At 47.6% G+C, this 17,757-nt stretch overlaps 1 protein-coding gene across 1 annotated transcript; it reads right to left on the bottom strand.

Annotated features, from left to right (window-relative positions):
• Window positions 1-13,593: 13,593 nt before the first annotated feature.
• Window positions 13,594-14,384, bottom strand: LOC142558436 (uncharacterized). The gene is made up of 2 exons (XM_075670572.1): window positions 13,941-14,384; window positions 13,594-13,863 (listed from the first exon to the last, which is right to left on the bottom strand). Exons 1-2 carry the CDS (start codon window positions 14,382-14,384, stop codon window positions 13,594-13,596), a joined length of 714 nt encoding a protein of 237 aa, XP_075526687.1.
• Window positions 14,385-17,757: the final 3,373 nt, after the last annotated feature.

The raw sequence follows: 17,757 nt of genomic DNA, 5'->3' as shown, positions 1-17,757 counted from the left end.
ATAATACTCAGGTCGCTCGGTTAATCCCCTTTCTTCTCGTTCAGGCAATTATATTGTCAGTCATTGTGAGGTAATATACGAACTTTTTTTCATTTTCAATGCCGGTGCAGACTCAAAAAGTTCAAATCTGAATCCTCAAAAGCGGTGACGCCCACATCAAATGGATTAAAGTTGCGCACTGCCCTAGGCACTCCCTGTCGGCCCCTGCGTGGGAGACGCGCACTGTGTGCTGACGTGCGTCCTGCCGGACTTTTATTAAAGTTTGTCCAATCCCATCCACTGCCGTATACGCTGCGTCTAATGTGCCGCAAAATCTATTTAAGCGTTTAAGATTGATTTAGCGACGCACTTTGCTGGTGAACAAAAATGTTCTTATGGCTCGGAGGACCGAGGCGCGGAAACGTTGACGCAACAGCCGCCGACAAAGGCCACTGAAATGTACATTGCTTCGAAGTGCGGCGCAAGACAGCTGACATTGCTTTAGTGGCGGTTCGTCGTTGCTTTGTTGCTGCTGAGTGCAAGAGATTCTTGTTGCTGGCGAGAACTTGGAACTGACAAAGAAGAAAGTGAGAAGGACAAAAAAAAAAGTACACTCAAATAAACAAACAGTTGAGCCAAGAGCGAATTTATCTCTGCCACTCTGCGGGTCTAAAAGCGATTTCGTTGCCGGAGTATTTGTAACACGCCGAGAGGACGAAATTACGATACGTCGACCGTGAACTTTACAGGTCAGCACTTTGGGGAATTCAATGTCTAATGCGTCAGTTGTTCCCGGAAAGCCCAACTGCGTTTTCTGAAGGTAAGTTTCCTATGTGGCTTTATATTATACTGTGAGGCCTGGTGTGTACGGTTGCACTTCCGCAGCGGTCTCTCGTGAGTCTTTTGTTGTCGTTCTAAAGCTTGACTTTATAAGCACGGATGAACGCAGGCACCCCCCTTCCAGCCTCACATCACACAAACGCACACACACACGCACACATGCACGCACACGCAGGCCCGCACGCATGCACGAACGCACTGTAATAATTCATGCACATATTCCAGAGTCGCCAAGTCGTCGTACGGGCAATATGGCGTTCGACCTGAAACTCGCGCTATAGGGGATGTTTCAGGGATTGCCTGTCAGACAGGCAATCCCTGAAAGCTGAGTTTCACTTGCATCGTGGCTTATGATTGGAGCGACAGGGCGCTGTAGGCCTGTGGAAATTGCGCACTTGCACGTAAGTTTACAGCGCTATCCATTTTACTGTATTCTTAATACATTTAAACAGAAGTTGGTAAATTCTCCCGACGGTTCCCTTCTTCATCATCGTCATCATCAGTAGGAGCAGTTTTTTTTTTACCTCCCCTGCAGTACGAAGCCCTCTCACAGCGTTCTCGAGTTACCCACGTCTTCTGCCAGCTGACCTTGCCTTACGGCTACAAATTAGCTAATGTTAGCCCATGACCTAGTTTTCTGGCGTTCTCAACTGTGCTTCCCTGCCCTTGGCACCCATGCTGTAACTCTTAATTGTGTGCCGGTTGTATCTGCTCTGCGCGTTAAATGGCCTACCTAACTGCATTTCTTCCCTAAGGTCGATAGTTGGGCGAGTCTGTATGCGTTCACACTGAATACTAAGGAGGGCACCCAACACAAAGAAGCAGCGTTGTGTCTTCTCCTTCTACTTCTTTGTGTTCGGCCTTTGTGTGCTGGCCCACTCAATATTCAGTGTGAATTCATTTCCTCCCCTTAATGACAACTACATTATCGGTTACCTTACTTGCCCTCTAACGTGGTTACTTTGCCCTAAAAGAATTTGTTGGGTAACTTCAGATATTCTAAATACTTGAACAACTTAGTATTTTTGACCGCAAATAAGTTCTTCTAGGAGAACCTAAAACTCGTCATTTACCACATTGAGGAAATTATTCGAGCGTGCTTTCTATGCTAGAATAATTATTCTGGCATTGTTCTTGCTTACACGTGACCGGCGCGACTTGAAGCTGCCCAGCAGCCATATCCCGCTGTCTTTAAATTCAGCGAGTGATTTGCGAATTTTTGTCGCATGTGTTCTGTTGTACCGGCAGCACCGAAGAGATCTACATCGTGAGAAAGAATATAGTCCTTCTTCGCGATATAAAGAAAGAAAGCAAGCGGACGATAACACAGATGGCTGCAACGAATGAAATTGATGCACATTTCCAACGAATACGCATTGCTACTTTTTTTAATAATTTAACCATATGGCACGCACGCCCCTTCTCGCTAACGAAGATAACCATAGCAATACCACATCTGCACAACACCGGCCTATACATTCGAAGAAGGCCAGCACCGTGAGAGAAAGTTTCAGCAGCATCTTAAACCTGGGGAACAGAAGAGGGTGGGCCACACATAGCGAGACCCGCTGTGGTTACCCAGTGGTTATGGCGTTGGGTTGCTATGCTCGAGGTCGTGGGTTCAATCCCGACCGTGGTGGTCGCATTTCGACGAGGGTGAAATAAAAAAAAAGCGCTGATTTGTTTAGCTTTAGATGCGTGTTAAAAAAAACCCAAGGTAGTCTAAATTATTCCGGATTGCCCCACTACGGCGTGCCCAATAACCGTATGGTTATTTTGGCACTTAAGAGCCCACAGTTCGAATGATTCTTGTAAACACACAGCGGGTCGTATGTACAAGTGTGCAAGTTTGCAACTCAGCTCAAGCTGACACGGAAGCTTTCGGAAGGAACACCTCCTCTCTAGGAATAGATTTAGGGACCGTAAGTGTCGTTGTCTTTAAGCGCTGCCAGAATAAATGTTTTGCGACATTGTAGGAGCCGGACATACTAAAGCGTTTCTAACAGCTGGTTTTATCTCATAATGTCACGTAAAATATAGAAACAAGGGGTTATGGAAGCACAGGACCTTGGGTGAATGTAGCACATGAAACTTGACACGATAAATAATGCTATGAAAGAAAATACTCATTGTAGGGGCCCTATAACGTAAAACTATTCCAGTGTGTTTTTATTCTAATCTCCCGACGTCAAATTTACGCACCACGGTCGAAAAGATCGAGCAGTAACCCACAGGGTTGCTTGAAAAGCCCAATTAAACGCGGTCTTCGTTTATAGGAGGTCACTCTATTTGCTCTCAAGGCGTATAGCATAGCCTACATTGAGCACTTTTTCGCATCTTATTGGCTGGCACCAGGCGAGGAGCATTGGTCCCCTTCCCCTTACTTAGCTCGCGTTGGCTGGTCGAAAATCGTGGCGGCGTGCAACGGAAGGTTGAAAATGGCACTAAGACAGATCCCCAGCAAAGAACAGTTGGCAGAGCAATGCCGTATATTTTATTTTATTTTATTTAAAAATACCTTACAGGCCTCAAAGTGAGGCATTTAGTAAGTGGGGCAGTACATAGAAAATACATTGAATACAAGACATCCATAAACCGTATCTGTTTACAACCTACAACTGAAAGGGCTCGATGTTCTGAAAGGGCTCGATAGCATTATACTACCACGCAAACATTTGTATTATACGCAAATAAATCCATCTTCCCCGAACCTCCGACTTTCCAGTGCAAGAGAAGTCGGTGGGCAGCCATTATCTATTCCTTTCAGAACGATGCACTGCCCGGCTATTCAGAAAAAAAAAGTTTTGTTCGGCATATTAATCAGTCTTTAACGCGCCACGTCACTTCTACGCGAGTAGTTTTCGCGTTTTTATGACGTCGCGTGACAGACAGGCCAAGTGGGCGCAGCTCGAAAACGCATGACGAATAGCAGAGGACTGAGGACGAAAAAGGCGTCGAATACAAGTATTTATTTTTCTTTAGTTTGGTCTAATCATGCTTATTCATTCTGCACATATCGTATGAAGTGGGGCGTTTTCGCGGTTTTCGCGACGTTGCGTGACATACAGACGAAGTGGGGGTGGTTAAAAAAAGTGTTTGACCAATTCCCGAGGGCTGATTGCAGAATCGGAATAGAAAAGTTTGGAATAGCTTTACGCCATAGCGCCCTCGCGTTCCTTTTCGAAAAGTTTGATCTTGGCAGCAATTTATAACACAGGAATTCCTCCTGCGTGCTAATGATGCCTTCTGATAATCCATTGCTTTGTAAAAAATGGAGCTTTCATGATTCGATTCTTCGCTCTGCCTTCTTATCTATTCTTGCTCCTGTCCCCCTCTGCAAGCGTAGGGTAGCCAACAGCGCACGTCCTCGATTACCCTCCCTACTTTTCGCTCTTCCTTTTTCTCTCTGCCTCCCTCATCACCTTGCTTAGCTTAATTTTCAACTTCGGGCGCTATTCCCTTCGATCCTAAGCGCTCTTTGCCATTGGCTGGCAGCCTTCGCTAAATGATATGTCCAGCATCAGTATTGGCTAGAATTTTCTCTGACGAACATTTCTAGCGTAATAGCGTTTTGCGAATACGGCCCAGGGCTTAGTGCGCAAGTTGGAGAACCCCGGATGATTGAAATCATTCCGCAGCCTTCAACTGGGGCGTGCCTCGATAGCCTGTGCCTTGCTCTAGAGCATTGATTGCCATAATTAAATTTTTTGACAACATCTGGATAAAATTTATTTTTTCAGGACTCTGACGGGTTGGGTAAGGAAGAGGCTGTTGAATATAGAGCCTGTCAAAGATCCGATACGATGCTAGGAAAGGTGAACAAAGAATCTAACTCCTTACTAGCCAAATTTGTTCTCAAAAATCAAAGCGACACTCAGATGCCGACACAAGCATGGCGGTAAAACAAGTAATGAATTTCGAGTGTCATATACGGTATAGAACTACTTTTCGCCTCGTTTCAGATCACACTGGCGCACTCGCTAATGGTGGTCTTCTATTCGCGCAGTTGCTGCCTGAAAAGATGATTTATCGCTGCACGTGTGCTATGAAAGGGCTAGCTGACATTGCTATTAGAAAAATAAAGAAAAAATTACCGACGATTACGTTACTTCCTAATGCGAAATTTGAGCGCAGCAAATAAGCTGTTTCACCTTTTGGATAGATTGAGGCAAAGAAATCGAGCAACACATGTATGCGCTATCACATAATTTTTTTTTATTTTTCACACGTATTCCTTTAACAAAGACTCCACTAACAGTTCTTGACAGTCATGAAGGAAGCTTTGTGGTCGGAGAAATAGACTGATATATGTTCGACTTGGTACACCAATGCTTGATTCTCAAAGACGAGATCTATACAAGTGCCTCGCGAGGTTGTCACAGCCGTGGGGGAAGCAGAGGCTAAGCGCCGCCGCCGAGAAGACCCTGCCGTTCGCGCCGCCGAAGCGGAGGCTCATCGCCGCCGTCGAGAGCAACCAGCAGTAAGCGAGGCTGAAGCAGAAGCTCATCGCCGCCGCCGAGAAGACCCTGCAGTTCGCGCCGCCGAAGCGGAGGCTCATCGCCGCCGTCGAGAGCAACCAGCAGTAAGCGGAAGCGGAGGGGGGCGGCGTGTACACCCAGCGGCAAACGGTGGGGGCAGAAGCGCGCGCAGCAAGCGGACAACACGATAAAGGGAGGAGGGAAGAGATAGCAGCGACTGACTGATGCCGCTGACGGCGATAGTGAGTCAACCCCAGCTATCCGCCACACAAGAACAGGGGGGGGGGGGGGGACCCTTTCCTCCTCTTTCTGCATGGCGGCGACGGTGTTCTATGCAGTCACGTTATCTTGACTCTCTAGCGGCGTCAGCGGCATCCAGCGGTATCAGTCGGTCGCTGCTAGCGCTGGGGGGATGAAAGGGGGGCGGAGCTGGTTACGAGGCCGACGACGACGCCGACGACGACGACGACGCGAAACCCAGGAACGGACGCCAAAGAGCTGCGCTCTAAAACATGAAATCAAGAAAGAGCAGTCAACGAAGGTCTGCCCCTCCCGTCTAACAATATTGCGGCATTCTGGAGCAAACTCATTTCGCGTTCATTTTCATGCGGCCGCCGTTCAAGCCTGCAGAACTGACCACTCCTCACTTTCACGATTCCGCCTCTAACGCAGTATGCCCTGCTGTTGAGGTTTCTGGTTTCTTGCTCATTTGTTGCGCTGTGTGCTGCACCCACGGTATACGATGAGCGCAGGATAGATGTCTTCCATCAAAGAGGTCCTTTCATTATTCATCGACTGTCCACGCCAGAAAGAAGAAATATTTGAGCGTTCCGACTTTCGAAGAGAAAGAGCGTCCCCGAAGGAATGATAAGAGCAACAGCAACACGAGAAAGAATATAATTGGTTGCCTTTACGTTATTTTTACCGTAGACAGGATGCAATGTGCCTGCGAGGATCACCGCCATAAGTGCCCACGTAATCAAGTTTGGCGCGCAAGCGAAGCCTCGAGCTAAGAAGCGTGGTTTCGTATAGCTTTAGCAAGCGCCCATCGAGCAGACGTCAAAGAAATGGCTTCAAGTCAGGGGGCGGGGCTTGAGCCATAACGGCACTTCAAATGAAGTATTCAGCGAATGATATTACCGTTGGGGCAACTAGGAGTTTTCGTTGCCACATATTTGTATTTTAGCTTCTTGGTAATCAGTAGCCTCAACGTATATAAACTATTGGCAAAACAGCCTTCGAAGGGCTACGTCGTGACAGAAAACTTCAGCCGGTTATGACAAAAGCTCTGGCTTTCTGTCATTAAAAAGCAACTTTGCTTTCATCTGTAGAATGAGGCAGGATAAGCAGGGAACACTGCTGAAAAGTGTAACCAAGTATGTCTCGAAGGCCACTGGTGTAACAATGAACACCACCAGAGTTTTTTCTGAGCACGCTTGCTTTTCTACTTTCGTTAGAAGGTCGGATTCTATCTATCTTTTCCTTTCCGCCTACGTGGTGCTCATCATGGCGCGCATACTTCTACTTGAGACACCAGACATAGCTTCGGAAACGCCGATATTCGTACGGCACCACTCTATCACTACATTTTTTTTTGTGTGGGACACTGAAAGAACACGTGAAAGAACGTCGAAGCATTTTATAGTGGCGGAACGTTGAAGCAGAACGTCGAACACTGCTATAGTGTTCGAAGAACGTAGAAGCACTTCTATAGTAGCAGTGTACACACCATGAAAAAGAAAGTATAGCATCTGTAACAATAACAATTTAAACTACCATCGCTCCCCATTATAGAAAAAGAAAGGCTTATCCTGTTTGCACAAAACACGCGTGACATTGATTGACATCTGGAGTGAATTCGATAGTGTTGCATTATCATTGCACAATTGTACTAAGCTAGCAAATATCAAAAGACGTCCCAAGAGAGTCTATGTGCGTTAGCTTTGTAAATAAGATGCTGGCCTCACTGCGCCCCCGGATGAAGCACTTGGCAGCAATGGAAGCGAAATCTGCGTATTTCAAATGCATTCCGGGAAGACTGCTTCGAACTTTATGAAAGGCTGCTATTTCTCGGAGGCGCAGCACCGGCAGGGTTTTTGACAGCCTCTTGTTTTTTACTACTGTCTTTCAATTTTCTGTCCTGTCGAGAAGCTTTTGCATGCGTCAGGCAAAGTTTCCTTTTTTCTCGCGACCAACAGACTTTGGTTCTCCGGCTTACCCGTCGTTTCGAAAACGAAGATTGTGAAAACCTGAGCTCGGAGTTGCCCGAGTGTTCGGAGAATTAAAAAGAAAGGCTGAAGATAGTCTTCCGAAAGCTCAGCCTTGTGTGAAAAGCACCGATCTGGACTCGCAAATGTGGACTTTCGTGTTTTCTAGGAACGGCAGCTGCGAACCTTAATCCGAAAAAAACACCAGCACAGGCAGAGCTGAGCGTTGGATGTGACAGTAAGGCGATGGCAAAGCAGGTGAAATGCGCCTTGCAGCAGCTAATTGCCGGTTTGAACAAGCCTGTGGCGAAAGCAGCAGTGAAAGTAATGCAGGCTGTGGAAATATAGCTTCCGGCTCGTCGGTTAGCCTAAAGCATTGTTAACGCATGTGTGCGGCATCACGAATTTGTTTCCTTATTACATTCATCACTTACCACAATCTACATGTTCGGTCTCTATCTGCCCTATCTGGAGTAGCAACTCAATAGTTATGACTTTAAGGATGGCTCCTCCACATTTTTCAAACATTCATACTGGCGTCTCTTTCGCAACAGAAGAGGCCATGGTCACAGTGTCGGTATACTCCGTTGGCATGAGACGCTGCCTGAAACGGAAATTACGTAGGAGGTCACCTAAAAATAGTCAGTCACTGCGGCAGCTAGCAACCGACACACCCTCGACGAAGGAAATTCCGACGTCTACTCTTCGGGCTCTTTCGCCTCTACGTGGTCGCTAACGAAGTTTGCGAGGAGAGGAATCTTCGAGGCTTTCTTTTGACGTTGACAGGAGCTCGTGTACGGTAGAAAAAGAAAACTGAAACGAGCATTTTGCTAGGGTTGACAAGTGGTACTTGCACTCGCAGATTGAGCCACTAAAGACGTGGCGTCGACGCTTGGTAATTCGCAAACGGCAACTGTTTCGGCACCCCTGCAAGCATCCAAAAGAGCGACTAATAGCCCGAATTTTTATCATTTCCTTGGACAGACACAAAGTGCCTTGAACCATAAAAATTATCCAGCCTGTTTCTTCCAAGGTGTCATCCGTACTGTATCTGATATCAGGCAGATTAGGCGCCAGGTAGGACTGTTTTAAAACTTGAAGCAAAGGCCGCGGTGGCCTACTGGCTATGGCGTCGTGCTGCCGAGAAGCAGAACCAGGAAAGGTCGCGGGTTCGATCCAGGCCGCGGCGTTCCCATTTCGATGAAGGCGAAACGCAAAAGGGCTCATGTTGTCAGATTTAGTTACGCGTCAAAGAACGTCGGGGGATGAGGATCATTTCCCGAGTTCCCCCATTAAGGCGTGCCTCACAATCAGAAGGTGGTTCGGGCAAAAAATATAACGCAAAATATTTTTCCTTCAAATTGAGAACGCATAAATCACTTCCTCGGAAGCTATGCTTAGAAGAAATGTTATAACATTTGTTATGCTGGAACCTCTCCGGCATTAAACGGCGCCCAGCGACTCCCCAAGGCAGTCATTGATCGGAAGAGTAGTGGCAAGCCGTCCGACAAAGCGCAAGGATGTCCCCAAATCAGAAAGACTAGAGCAACCTAGGTTTGTTTACTACCGACGCTCTGCTTTTTTAGTCCTGTTTTGCAGCGACTATTTCTACTCATCTTTGGGGTATTCTCGTGTACAACTTTCATACTGGGGTGCCTCCCTTACTCAATAAAAGCCGGACCTAATTCGCGCTCTGCGCTGTTTCTTGCACACTATAGGGCGCAGAAAGATTACTCTGAGTCTATAAACGAACTACCTAAAATAATGAACGTGTCATTTGACAAAAACGTTCATGAAATTTCTGAAGGTTTGAGGAAGTGCATAATGAATGTGGTTACGAGTGTGATTTCGTGCATATTTATGCGCTATGCGTTCATGAGTACAAATATCTGGTGCGAATAATTACGCTTGAGAAAGAAAAAATATTTCGCACTCATACTTAAAATAAATATAAGAAAGGTCGTACAATTTCTTTTTTACCATGACTTCTCCACGCGTGTTGAAAAAACATTGTTTTAGTTCACGCGCAAAGTTATCTTTACAGGGTAAACGAATCAGTTTAAAACTTCATTAGGGCACGTTGCGCTAATGAGTTTTCGACGAGTTTAAAGCACCTTTACGGCAAATGTTTTAGATCCTTCTTTCAAAGTATTGCAGCGGGAAGCCGTACACGTATGGCTACGGTTCGCTTGAAGTGTTAACGAGCTGTTTGGTAAGCTTGGAAAGGCTTCCTGATTCGAGCCGAAACACGTCATGTTAATCTCGTGCAATTAGCAAGCAATCATTTCACGATCGAACGCTAAGCCACTGGCGTAGGCTAATCGAATCCGCTAACAGTTTCCAAAAAGACATACTCGCATCGCGGAAGACCGGCCCGAGATGTATCGCCATCTGAAGCCACGCCTTTATGACGACGTTATTAATTACATTGCGTGGAGTTTTGCACTGGCGATATACGCATATATATAACAATGAGAGGAACAATGATGCAGACGCATGAAGCCCTTCGTCCGTGTGCGTTATCGTTTCTTTCCTTGTTATACCTTTCTTTGCCAGTGTAAAACCGAGCTCAAGGTTATCATGAACGCTCACCGACTAATCCCTTAGTTTCACCTAACGTAACTACCTCGTTTGAACTAATCGCGTGAGCGTTCGCCTTGTGAGATGTAGAGTCGTCACTCGCGATGCTAAACCGGAACTGAGAGGCGTGCAAAGCTGTGTGAGAAACTCTGGAACTTAAATCTATAGGCTTGGGCGAAGTATTCAACAACGGTGAGTTTCGCCGAACGGTGCTAACGTGGGCCGGCTAGGGATTGCCTGGGTAATGAGAGAACGGGACAATAAATCAGTCAAGTGCACACCTTATGACTTAAGCTATTAAACGACATTAGACATAAGGTATAAACGTATAATGTGTAGGTCGTCGGCCTTTAGCGCTGTCCGAAAGTGCTGTATTGCTTGAACATTCGAGTTTATCATAGAAACGGGAGTCAGATGAAATAAAAACCCGAGTGAACCGTTTTTGCCAGCCGATAGGATCCATTGCGTAGCGTCAACGCTTTTCGGGCCGAGTGCTAAGGAAAATTGAAGAGGGTTTCGATTCTGCGAGAAGTAAAAAAGAAAAAAAAACATGCACACAAAGAAAACAGAATCGTAATTTGACCTGGGCGTTTTTATTTTTTTATTTTTGTCCAACCAGCCTAGTTACTCTAGCAGCGTTCTTTGCATACATATTCCAAAAATTTCTACAGCTTGTTCTAAATGAACTACTTCGAACCGTGTCAACACTCTTTTCGCACCGTAGCCCAAATATTGAAGACGGTGGCTGTGTGTTCAGCAGGAAGGCGGGATAAGGTCGCTGCAGCAGAGAGTAGGGTCGTTCTTTGCTTTTTTTCTATGAACGCAATGTAAACCGAGGAAAGTTTGCTGCAGGAGCCTAATTTAGGTGAAATTCAAGCGAGTGGCTGAGAATGTTTACTGAAGAGAATAAACATTTCTGAATTTGTGGACAGATAATATTACTTTCGCCAGAGACCAGCGCCTTCCTCGCGCATTCTATGGGCCCAGTGTCAGTGCGGTCCACTTCTTTCTCTTCCTCTTCTCCCATCCCCCAGTGTAGGGTAGCCAACCAGACTATTGACTGGTTAACATCCCTGCCTTTCCTGAATTCTCCTCTCTCTCTCTCTCTCTTTGTTAGTTCAGTGCTCGTTTCTTTTTATTCGAACAAGCACGGTACAATCGATATACAATCCTGACGAATTTCTGAAGAATGTCATTCGGGAGGTAAGTTGAATGAGCTGCAGAAGGAAATGCGTCCGTGAATGGTGCACGTCTTGCATAGTTCACGTGGTAGGCGTAGTGTGAGAAAGATATTGGGCGAGACCCAGGCAATAGGTGCCAAAGGCAGTCGTGCTAGGTATGTCGGAACGTTTTCCCTTGTACGCTATACGCGAAGTTGACATTGTTGTCTTTATACGCTGACAAGGCTCCGCTTGCACGAGGCTGTTAGTTCTGAACTAAAGAAAATGTCCTATTCAATATACGGAAGTAACAATAGAATTCCAAAGCGGGCTTACGGAGGATACGATTTCGAATTAGAATCGCCAATTGAGAAAGTTAATTGGTACGTGTTTGAATTGGGATTTGTGCACCACTCACGAAATATCTGAGACAAAAAAATCACCGGCCGAGCATTTCGTACAGATAGTTAACCAGCGAAGCTGAAACATGCGGCCCCCTTGTTTATCACTGGGTTAATCCCAAAGGTTCCTTGAACGAAGGCTTGATAGGCTGCCGGATCTTCGGGACGCAGTTGCTGCTTGCGCTCGCCTGTACAAGCCTGTTTGTGCCCAGGCTGCAGCATCGGCATGGCGCAGATGAGCTCGTTCACGGTTCTGATCACGGCTTTGCTGATCGAAAGCTGCCTGTTGCTCAGGCGTACGTATGACGCGGGCTTACCCATTTCGGAGCCGGCGAGAAACAGTTGCGCGCGCGCTTGGCGGCGACGTAGGGCAGTGACGTCACTACTGGCGCAGCCAATCGCGCGCCTTTCTCTTTTTTCTATCGCGCAGGCGCATAGGGTTGCGCCGTAGGTGTTTTCGGCGTACAGGTGACAGGTGGACAGACGAACAAATCGGCTGGCCTTGTACAGCTTCGCTGTAAAAGTAAATGAGCCCAGCGCTGGGCAAATCGCAGAATCAAGATTGTCAATATATTAGCGCAAGTTCGTTGTACCTATGACGCCATTCATTATATGTCAGCATCACTGAGCTTGTTATCCTTGGGCAGACCAGGAGGTGTGTTTGGCTCGGCAAGTCCAATACCTCCCACGGGACGCCTGAGCTCGCGCGTGTACCGCGTGACTCGGTCGGGGGTGCTATGTACATATACTTGACAGGTGTGTTATAAACCTAAACTTATAGTTCACGAGTCATGAAACAATTTTTTAACCGTTTGGGCCATTTGTTTTGCTGACTACCTACTTTGTCAGGGTTTCACGAGTTCGTGCAGATAAAAGTTTGTCTCGGGACCTGCGCCTTTGTTCAAGGTGTTTCACGTTCACAGAGAAAGATTCTTTGACGGTGTGTTTCTCGTCCTCTTCGACATTCAAATAGGTCCGATCCGGTTAAGTTATCGCCGAAGCCGTGCCACGTAACATCGGCGTAATCTTTCTGTGTGGCTATCTCGCTGCAAGTATGCCTCATGTTTACATTCTCTTCATCATTGTTCTGATTGTTGCATACCGTTCTTTGTATATGACCATAACATACCGCCTCTTTGAAATTCGTTTCAGCTCCAATGCAGCGTGGAATAGCACATTCTATAGAAAAAAAAAGGATTTTGCGCATTTATTTAACAGTAATAAATTGTACGTAAAACAGTTCAAAAATTTAAAAGCTCTTTTTCCACTAACATTTTCCTACTGGGCTGCATCTGGTCTGGAGTGGTTTTGACGAAAGCCTACTCATTCCTTATTAGAGCGACAAAGACACCCGTGTGACTCGTGCCACTATGAAGAGAAAGTCGAACACGTAATGTGTTTTTGTCATCGTTATGGAGGCCGCTGAACACGACGTTATCCGGGGCACCGGGGAAGGTAGCATGCTATTCTCCGAGATAACGGTTATTATATCATGGCCTGCTGCCGCATTTATTCAACACACATGCCGTATTCAGGATCATGCGATAAACAGAAGGCTCATTTGCACTACGAGCTTCATACTGCCTTGCATATGGTTATTGGTGGTTTTTGCGAAAGCTTACTCACTCCTTATGGGAGCTGCCGACACACCCATGCATTACTCGCACAACTGTCGAGAGACAGTCGAACACGTATTTTGTTTCGGTGCGAAAGCATCAAATGGCCTACTGAGCGAAAACGTCGGCGTCTGTGGCAGCGAAACGGCGCTTATATTCCCATTGGCTGCGACGCCATGTCACGTGCGTGTCTTGACGGAACAAGGCGGGCGAAAGGGGACACCTGCTGCCGCGCTTTCGCGTCCCACGAAACCCTCGCTCTAGCTTTCGGAAGCATGTGCTATCCGCGCGTTCCTTGTCCGCGCAACCTCTCTCGTGCGTTCTGACTGTGCCTAGGTAACTGCTGTGAAGGACCGTAGACCATACGTGGCGATGGAGGTAGAGTTCGCCGCACGGAGCGTGGGGCCCAGTGACTTAGAAGCGCGGTCATGCTTGGAGGGCGGCAGTAGGCTGACCTCGGCACCAGTGTCTGCGACAAAGCGCAGGCTGGAAATGCGATCCGTGACGATGAAAAGGCGGCCGGGCTGTAAATCGAGGTCACATGCCGCCGTCTGTGCATTTCCGAACCACTGGCATAGGGACTTGCACTGGCGGGCGCGGTGCTGTAAAGCGAGGTAGTACCAGAAAATAGGCGAGCTTCAAGGACTGCGCGAGCGGGGACTGCTCGGGAAAGTGGGACGGCGGCTTGGAGCCACGGTGGTCCTGAGAGGCGTGAGGAGGAGCCACGCTGGTCCTGAGAGGACGCCCGAAGGTCGTCGTTGAAGACGGCGAGCTGGTTGATCTGGGCCTCTAAGCGGGCCATGATAGAGGACTCTGGTGCTGATGAGAATGCGATGACATAAGGAAAATCCCCGTCGTCGTCTCGATCAGCGAGCTGGGCGAGATGGTCGAGGGTCAGGTGTCTTGCAGCCGCCAAGACAAGGCCGGTGGCCTGCCGCAAGCGCTGCAGGAAGAGCTCCTTCGACAGCGCACCGTTCTCGTCGACATTGCTTGAGCCCAAGAGCCGTCGCATGCTGTCGAGCAACTGGGAAGGGCGGCGATCTCCATGTTCCTCGGTGGTGAGCGGGTGCCGGAGGCGCGCGCTCTCAGACGCCGTGTTGCGGTCCAAAATGATATGCTTCATTTGTTGACGGCGCATCCACTTAAGGGGAAGCGATGACGTCCGCCACCTCGCGAGCAACTTCAGGAGACAGGTGGGCAAGTAAGTGGCGATAAGTCTCGCAAGTGATGTGGCGATCGAAAGAGGCTTCGACCTGTGTGGACCAAACCTGCGGGTACTTGGCGAGAACGTGGGCAGGCGAAACGGTAGAGCTACGACGACCTGTGGGCACGAGGTATACCGTGAGGCGCAAGCTTTGCTTGAGGGCGGTAAGCGGCCGCGGTCGGTCATCACGTAGTCCGGAGTTACCAATGTCGCGAATCGAGGGGTTGCAGCGGAGAGCCAGATCCAGAGGACCAGTGTAGCAGGCTCGTAGAACGGACTAGCGCGTGCCGTGCTTGCGCCACGAGCACGTGCCGCCCAACTTAATTTTCCTTATCTGTTGCACTGCCGACCGAGAGCGCCGACCTTTAGAGTCCGTGCGTAGCGGGTTGGCGGGCGCTAAATAAAAACGTCTGTTCTCAGTAGCCCATTGCAAGCGCGATGGGCAGTCCGACGTGCGCCTCTATTTCTTTCTTATATTTAAAGCGCAATTCTGAGGCGCTCGCTCCTTCGGCGAGCGTCGGCGTACGAGCACCGCGAAAGATGAGGAGCGAACGCGGCGCATGGCGGGGGATGAAAAAAGCGCGATTGCGAAGAGGTGCCAAGAGGAATGCGGAGAGTAGGATGCAGCGGAGCTATGAGTCGGAAAGCGCTATGCCGAAAGCACGAGGAGGAAAGCGGAGTGCCAGCGGCGACAAGGCATGCGGCCATCGCTGGTACAAAGCGCTGGCATGGGCTTCGGACCCACTGCGCACGCGGTACTTTGCCTGACTTTGCTACCGTTAGAGAACGCACTCGACGCGAGCCGCGCGTTTCTGTGTCCACGCTTTCTGTCTCAACAATGAGACGCAACTGGACGGAAAGGTTTGTCCGCCGCTGTTGCTAAGCGAGCTGTCCGAGCAGAGGCTCAGCGCCACCGCTGAGAGCACCCTGCCGTTCAGAATCAAATTCTTTGCCACAATATATCGCGCATTCAAAACACCGAAACAGCGGCACTAAAAATTCGCATTTGAAAGTATCGTAATGGTCGGTGAATTTTTGTTCACCTCTTTGTGCCCTTGCCTCTGCATACAGTAGCAAGAAAGACGCCTATCCGGTTGACCTACCTAACTGTGCTTTCTGTGCGTCTGCTAGTGATCGTCATTATTTTTGAGTAGTTCTGTGTCTTCGCATGGTGAAGCTTCTGGAGGGAGAAGTGATTTTTTTATTAGAGCAGAGGATTTATCCTTCAACCTAGTTATTCACTGCCGTCGCCGACAAGGTGCATAGAGCGTGGCCATTTTCACGGGACTTCAAACCCTGTTAGACATTCGAGGGTGAACTACGGTCCTCCCCAGCGTCGATAAGCTATCCCGTAAAGTGCTTTGGATATAATCACTGCGTCTGTGAGCGTTCGCAGTGCCTGCTAAATGCAGCACCACAACATGCGTTAAATTACAGGGTCATATTTTTGAATGCAGGAGCATGTTTGTACGAATAAACAATATGGCGTTACAGACACTTGGGCAAGCACATTGGCACAGCGAATATTAAGACGCATCGAAGGCCCTAGCAATTCTAAGCCCGTTGTGACACAACTAATTCAAATTAGTTAGGCGAAAATTCCCGTAATGCTTGAAAGAAATCTCAAACCTGAAGTTTTGGAATATAAGCTGACGACATCGCCAAGTGGTCCGCCACAGGTTCTGATGAGGAGCGACAAGACACATTACAAAGATGTCTCAATTCCATCAACAGCTATCTGGCTGAGATGAGCACGGCCTTTGTGCCCTGGAAAAACTAAAGTTATTCTGGTCATGAAGCAGTCTGACAAAAGAACACAAGTGAAAAATTCACTGTTAACCTCAAAATAGCCTACCAACACAAACAAAGAAAACCAAGCATCTTTATTCCGGGTTCCTCATTGATGATGATGGCAATGCTACAACGAGGATTTACCGAGAAACGAAATTGTCAGAGAGAATTGTTCCTAGAATTGGAAGAGTCTCTAAACCAGTCAGAGGATTGAAAGAGCATGTGATTAAGCTGGTAGACGTGTTTATCATTTCACGTATCATGTACGGGCTCGCTTATTATAATCTCACTGACGCGCAGTTGAACAGTGCAGAGATCATCAACTGAGCAGCCATATGCACTACTACAATTGCGCCAAGATACTGCAGCTCCCATGAGCAGAATGTCACAGTAACAGCTAACAAAATACAAGTTCAAGCAGATAATGTTTCCAAACGGGACAATACAAACTACTTCAGACGGGCACTGCCGGTCAACAAGCACACCAAGTGATCGGGCACAATATAGCTAAGCTCCCAACTTTAGCCGAGAAACCACTCGCCTAAAAGTTTATGCATTGTGCTAAGAGGAAGCTCCAACTTCAGAACACCGAACACAGAAAGACAACGATATTACACCGGAACATTTCCTTTCTACCTTCATTAAGAAAAAAGTGTTTTTTTCTTACGGGCGCCGTAATTTCAGGCGCTTAAACGCGTATCGTCATACATTCTGAGTTTATACGTACAACATTATTTTATAGAAACACCCCATCGCCGCCAGAAAGGCTGAATTCGAAGGTACCCTACAAGCAGCAAAAGCTCGCTCTTTGACAGCAGTCTTATCGTCAGATCAAAATGTACACGGATTCTCAAGATGGGACCAGGATGTGTGGCAACCAGCCAAACAAAAACCCACAGATCCGGCAGCTACGAGTCCTTGCCAGGCAATCGTGTCCCCTCAGAAAAAAAAATGAAGAAGAAAAAACGAAAAACACTTTCGTGGTTAGATAGATTCCTGCACATGCCGGCGCCCCTGGCAACGGAAGACGGACGCTGCTAGAGTAGCTTTTGCATTCGAGCACGTACAGGTGCCATGGTGCAGGTGCTGGAAAAAAAAAGAGATTGATGTATAGGAATACTTCCTTAAGTTAAAGCTGGAGAGAAAAACGAATTACCAAAGAACGTTAAGGAGGCAATAAACAATTCTGGACATTTAATATTAAAAACCACCAAAAGAGTTACACGTTGGCTCCAAGGTGACATCTCCATTGCGCAATTTCTTAAGGCGTATTTATTTGGTGACATGGCATATTCTTTCGGCAAACGATTCGCGACATCACAAACTGCACAAAACATATTATGAAAATGAGTCATTTCAGCTGAACAACAACTACCGAGGCTGCTGGCAACAATACCGGTGCAGTATTCACCACAAACCTGTGGCACGCGGGGGAAGGTCTCTCAAAAACCACGATAACGTGGCCGCCCGTCAACAGTAAGGTGAATACATGGTTATGATC

Source organism: Dermacentor variabilis, chromosome 9, assembly GCF_050947875.1.
Source record: "Dermacentor variabilis isolate Ectoservices chromosome 9, ASM5094787v1, whole genome shotgun sequence".
NCBI classification, from domain to species: Eukaryota; Metazoa; Arthropoda; class Arachnida; order Ixodida; family Ixodidae; genus Dermacentor; species Dermacentor variabilis.
Note: the sequence above shows the minus strand (reverse complement) of the source record. Positions and strands in the feature narration are given on the sequence as shown.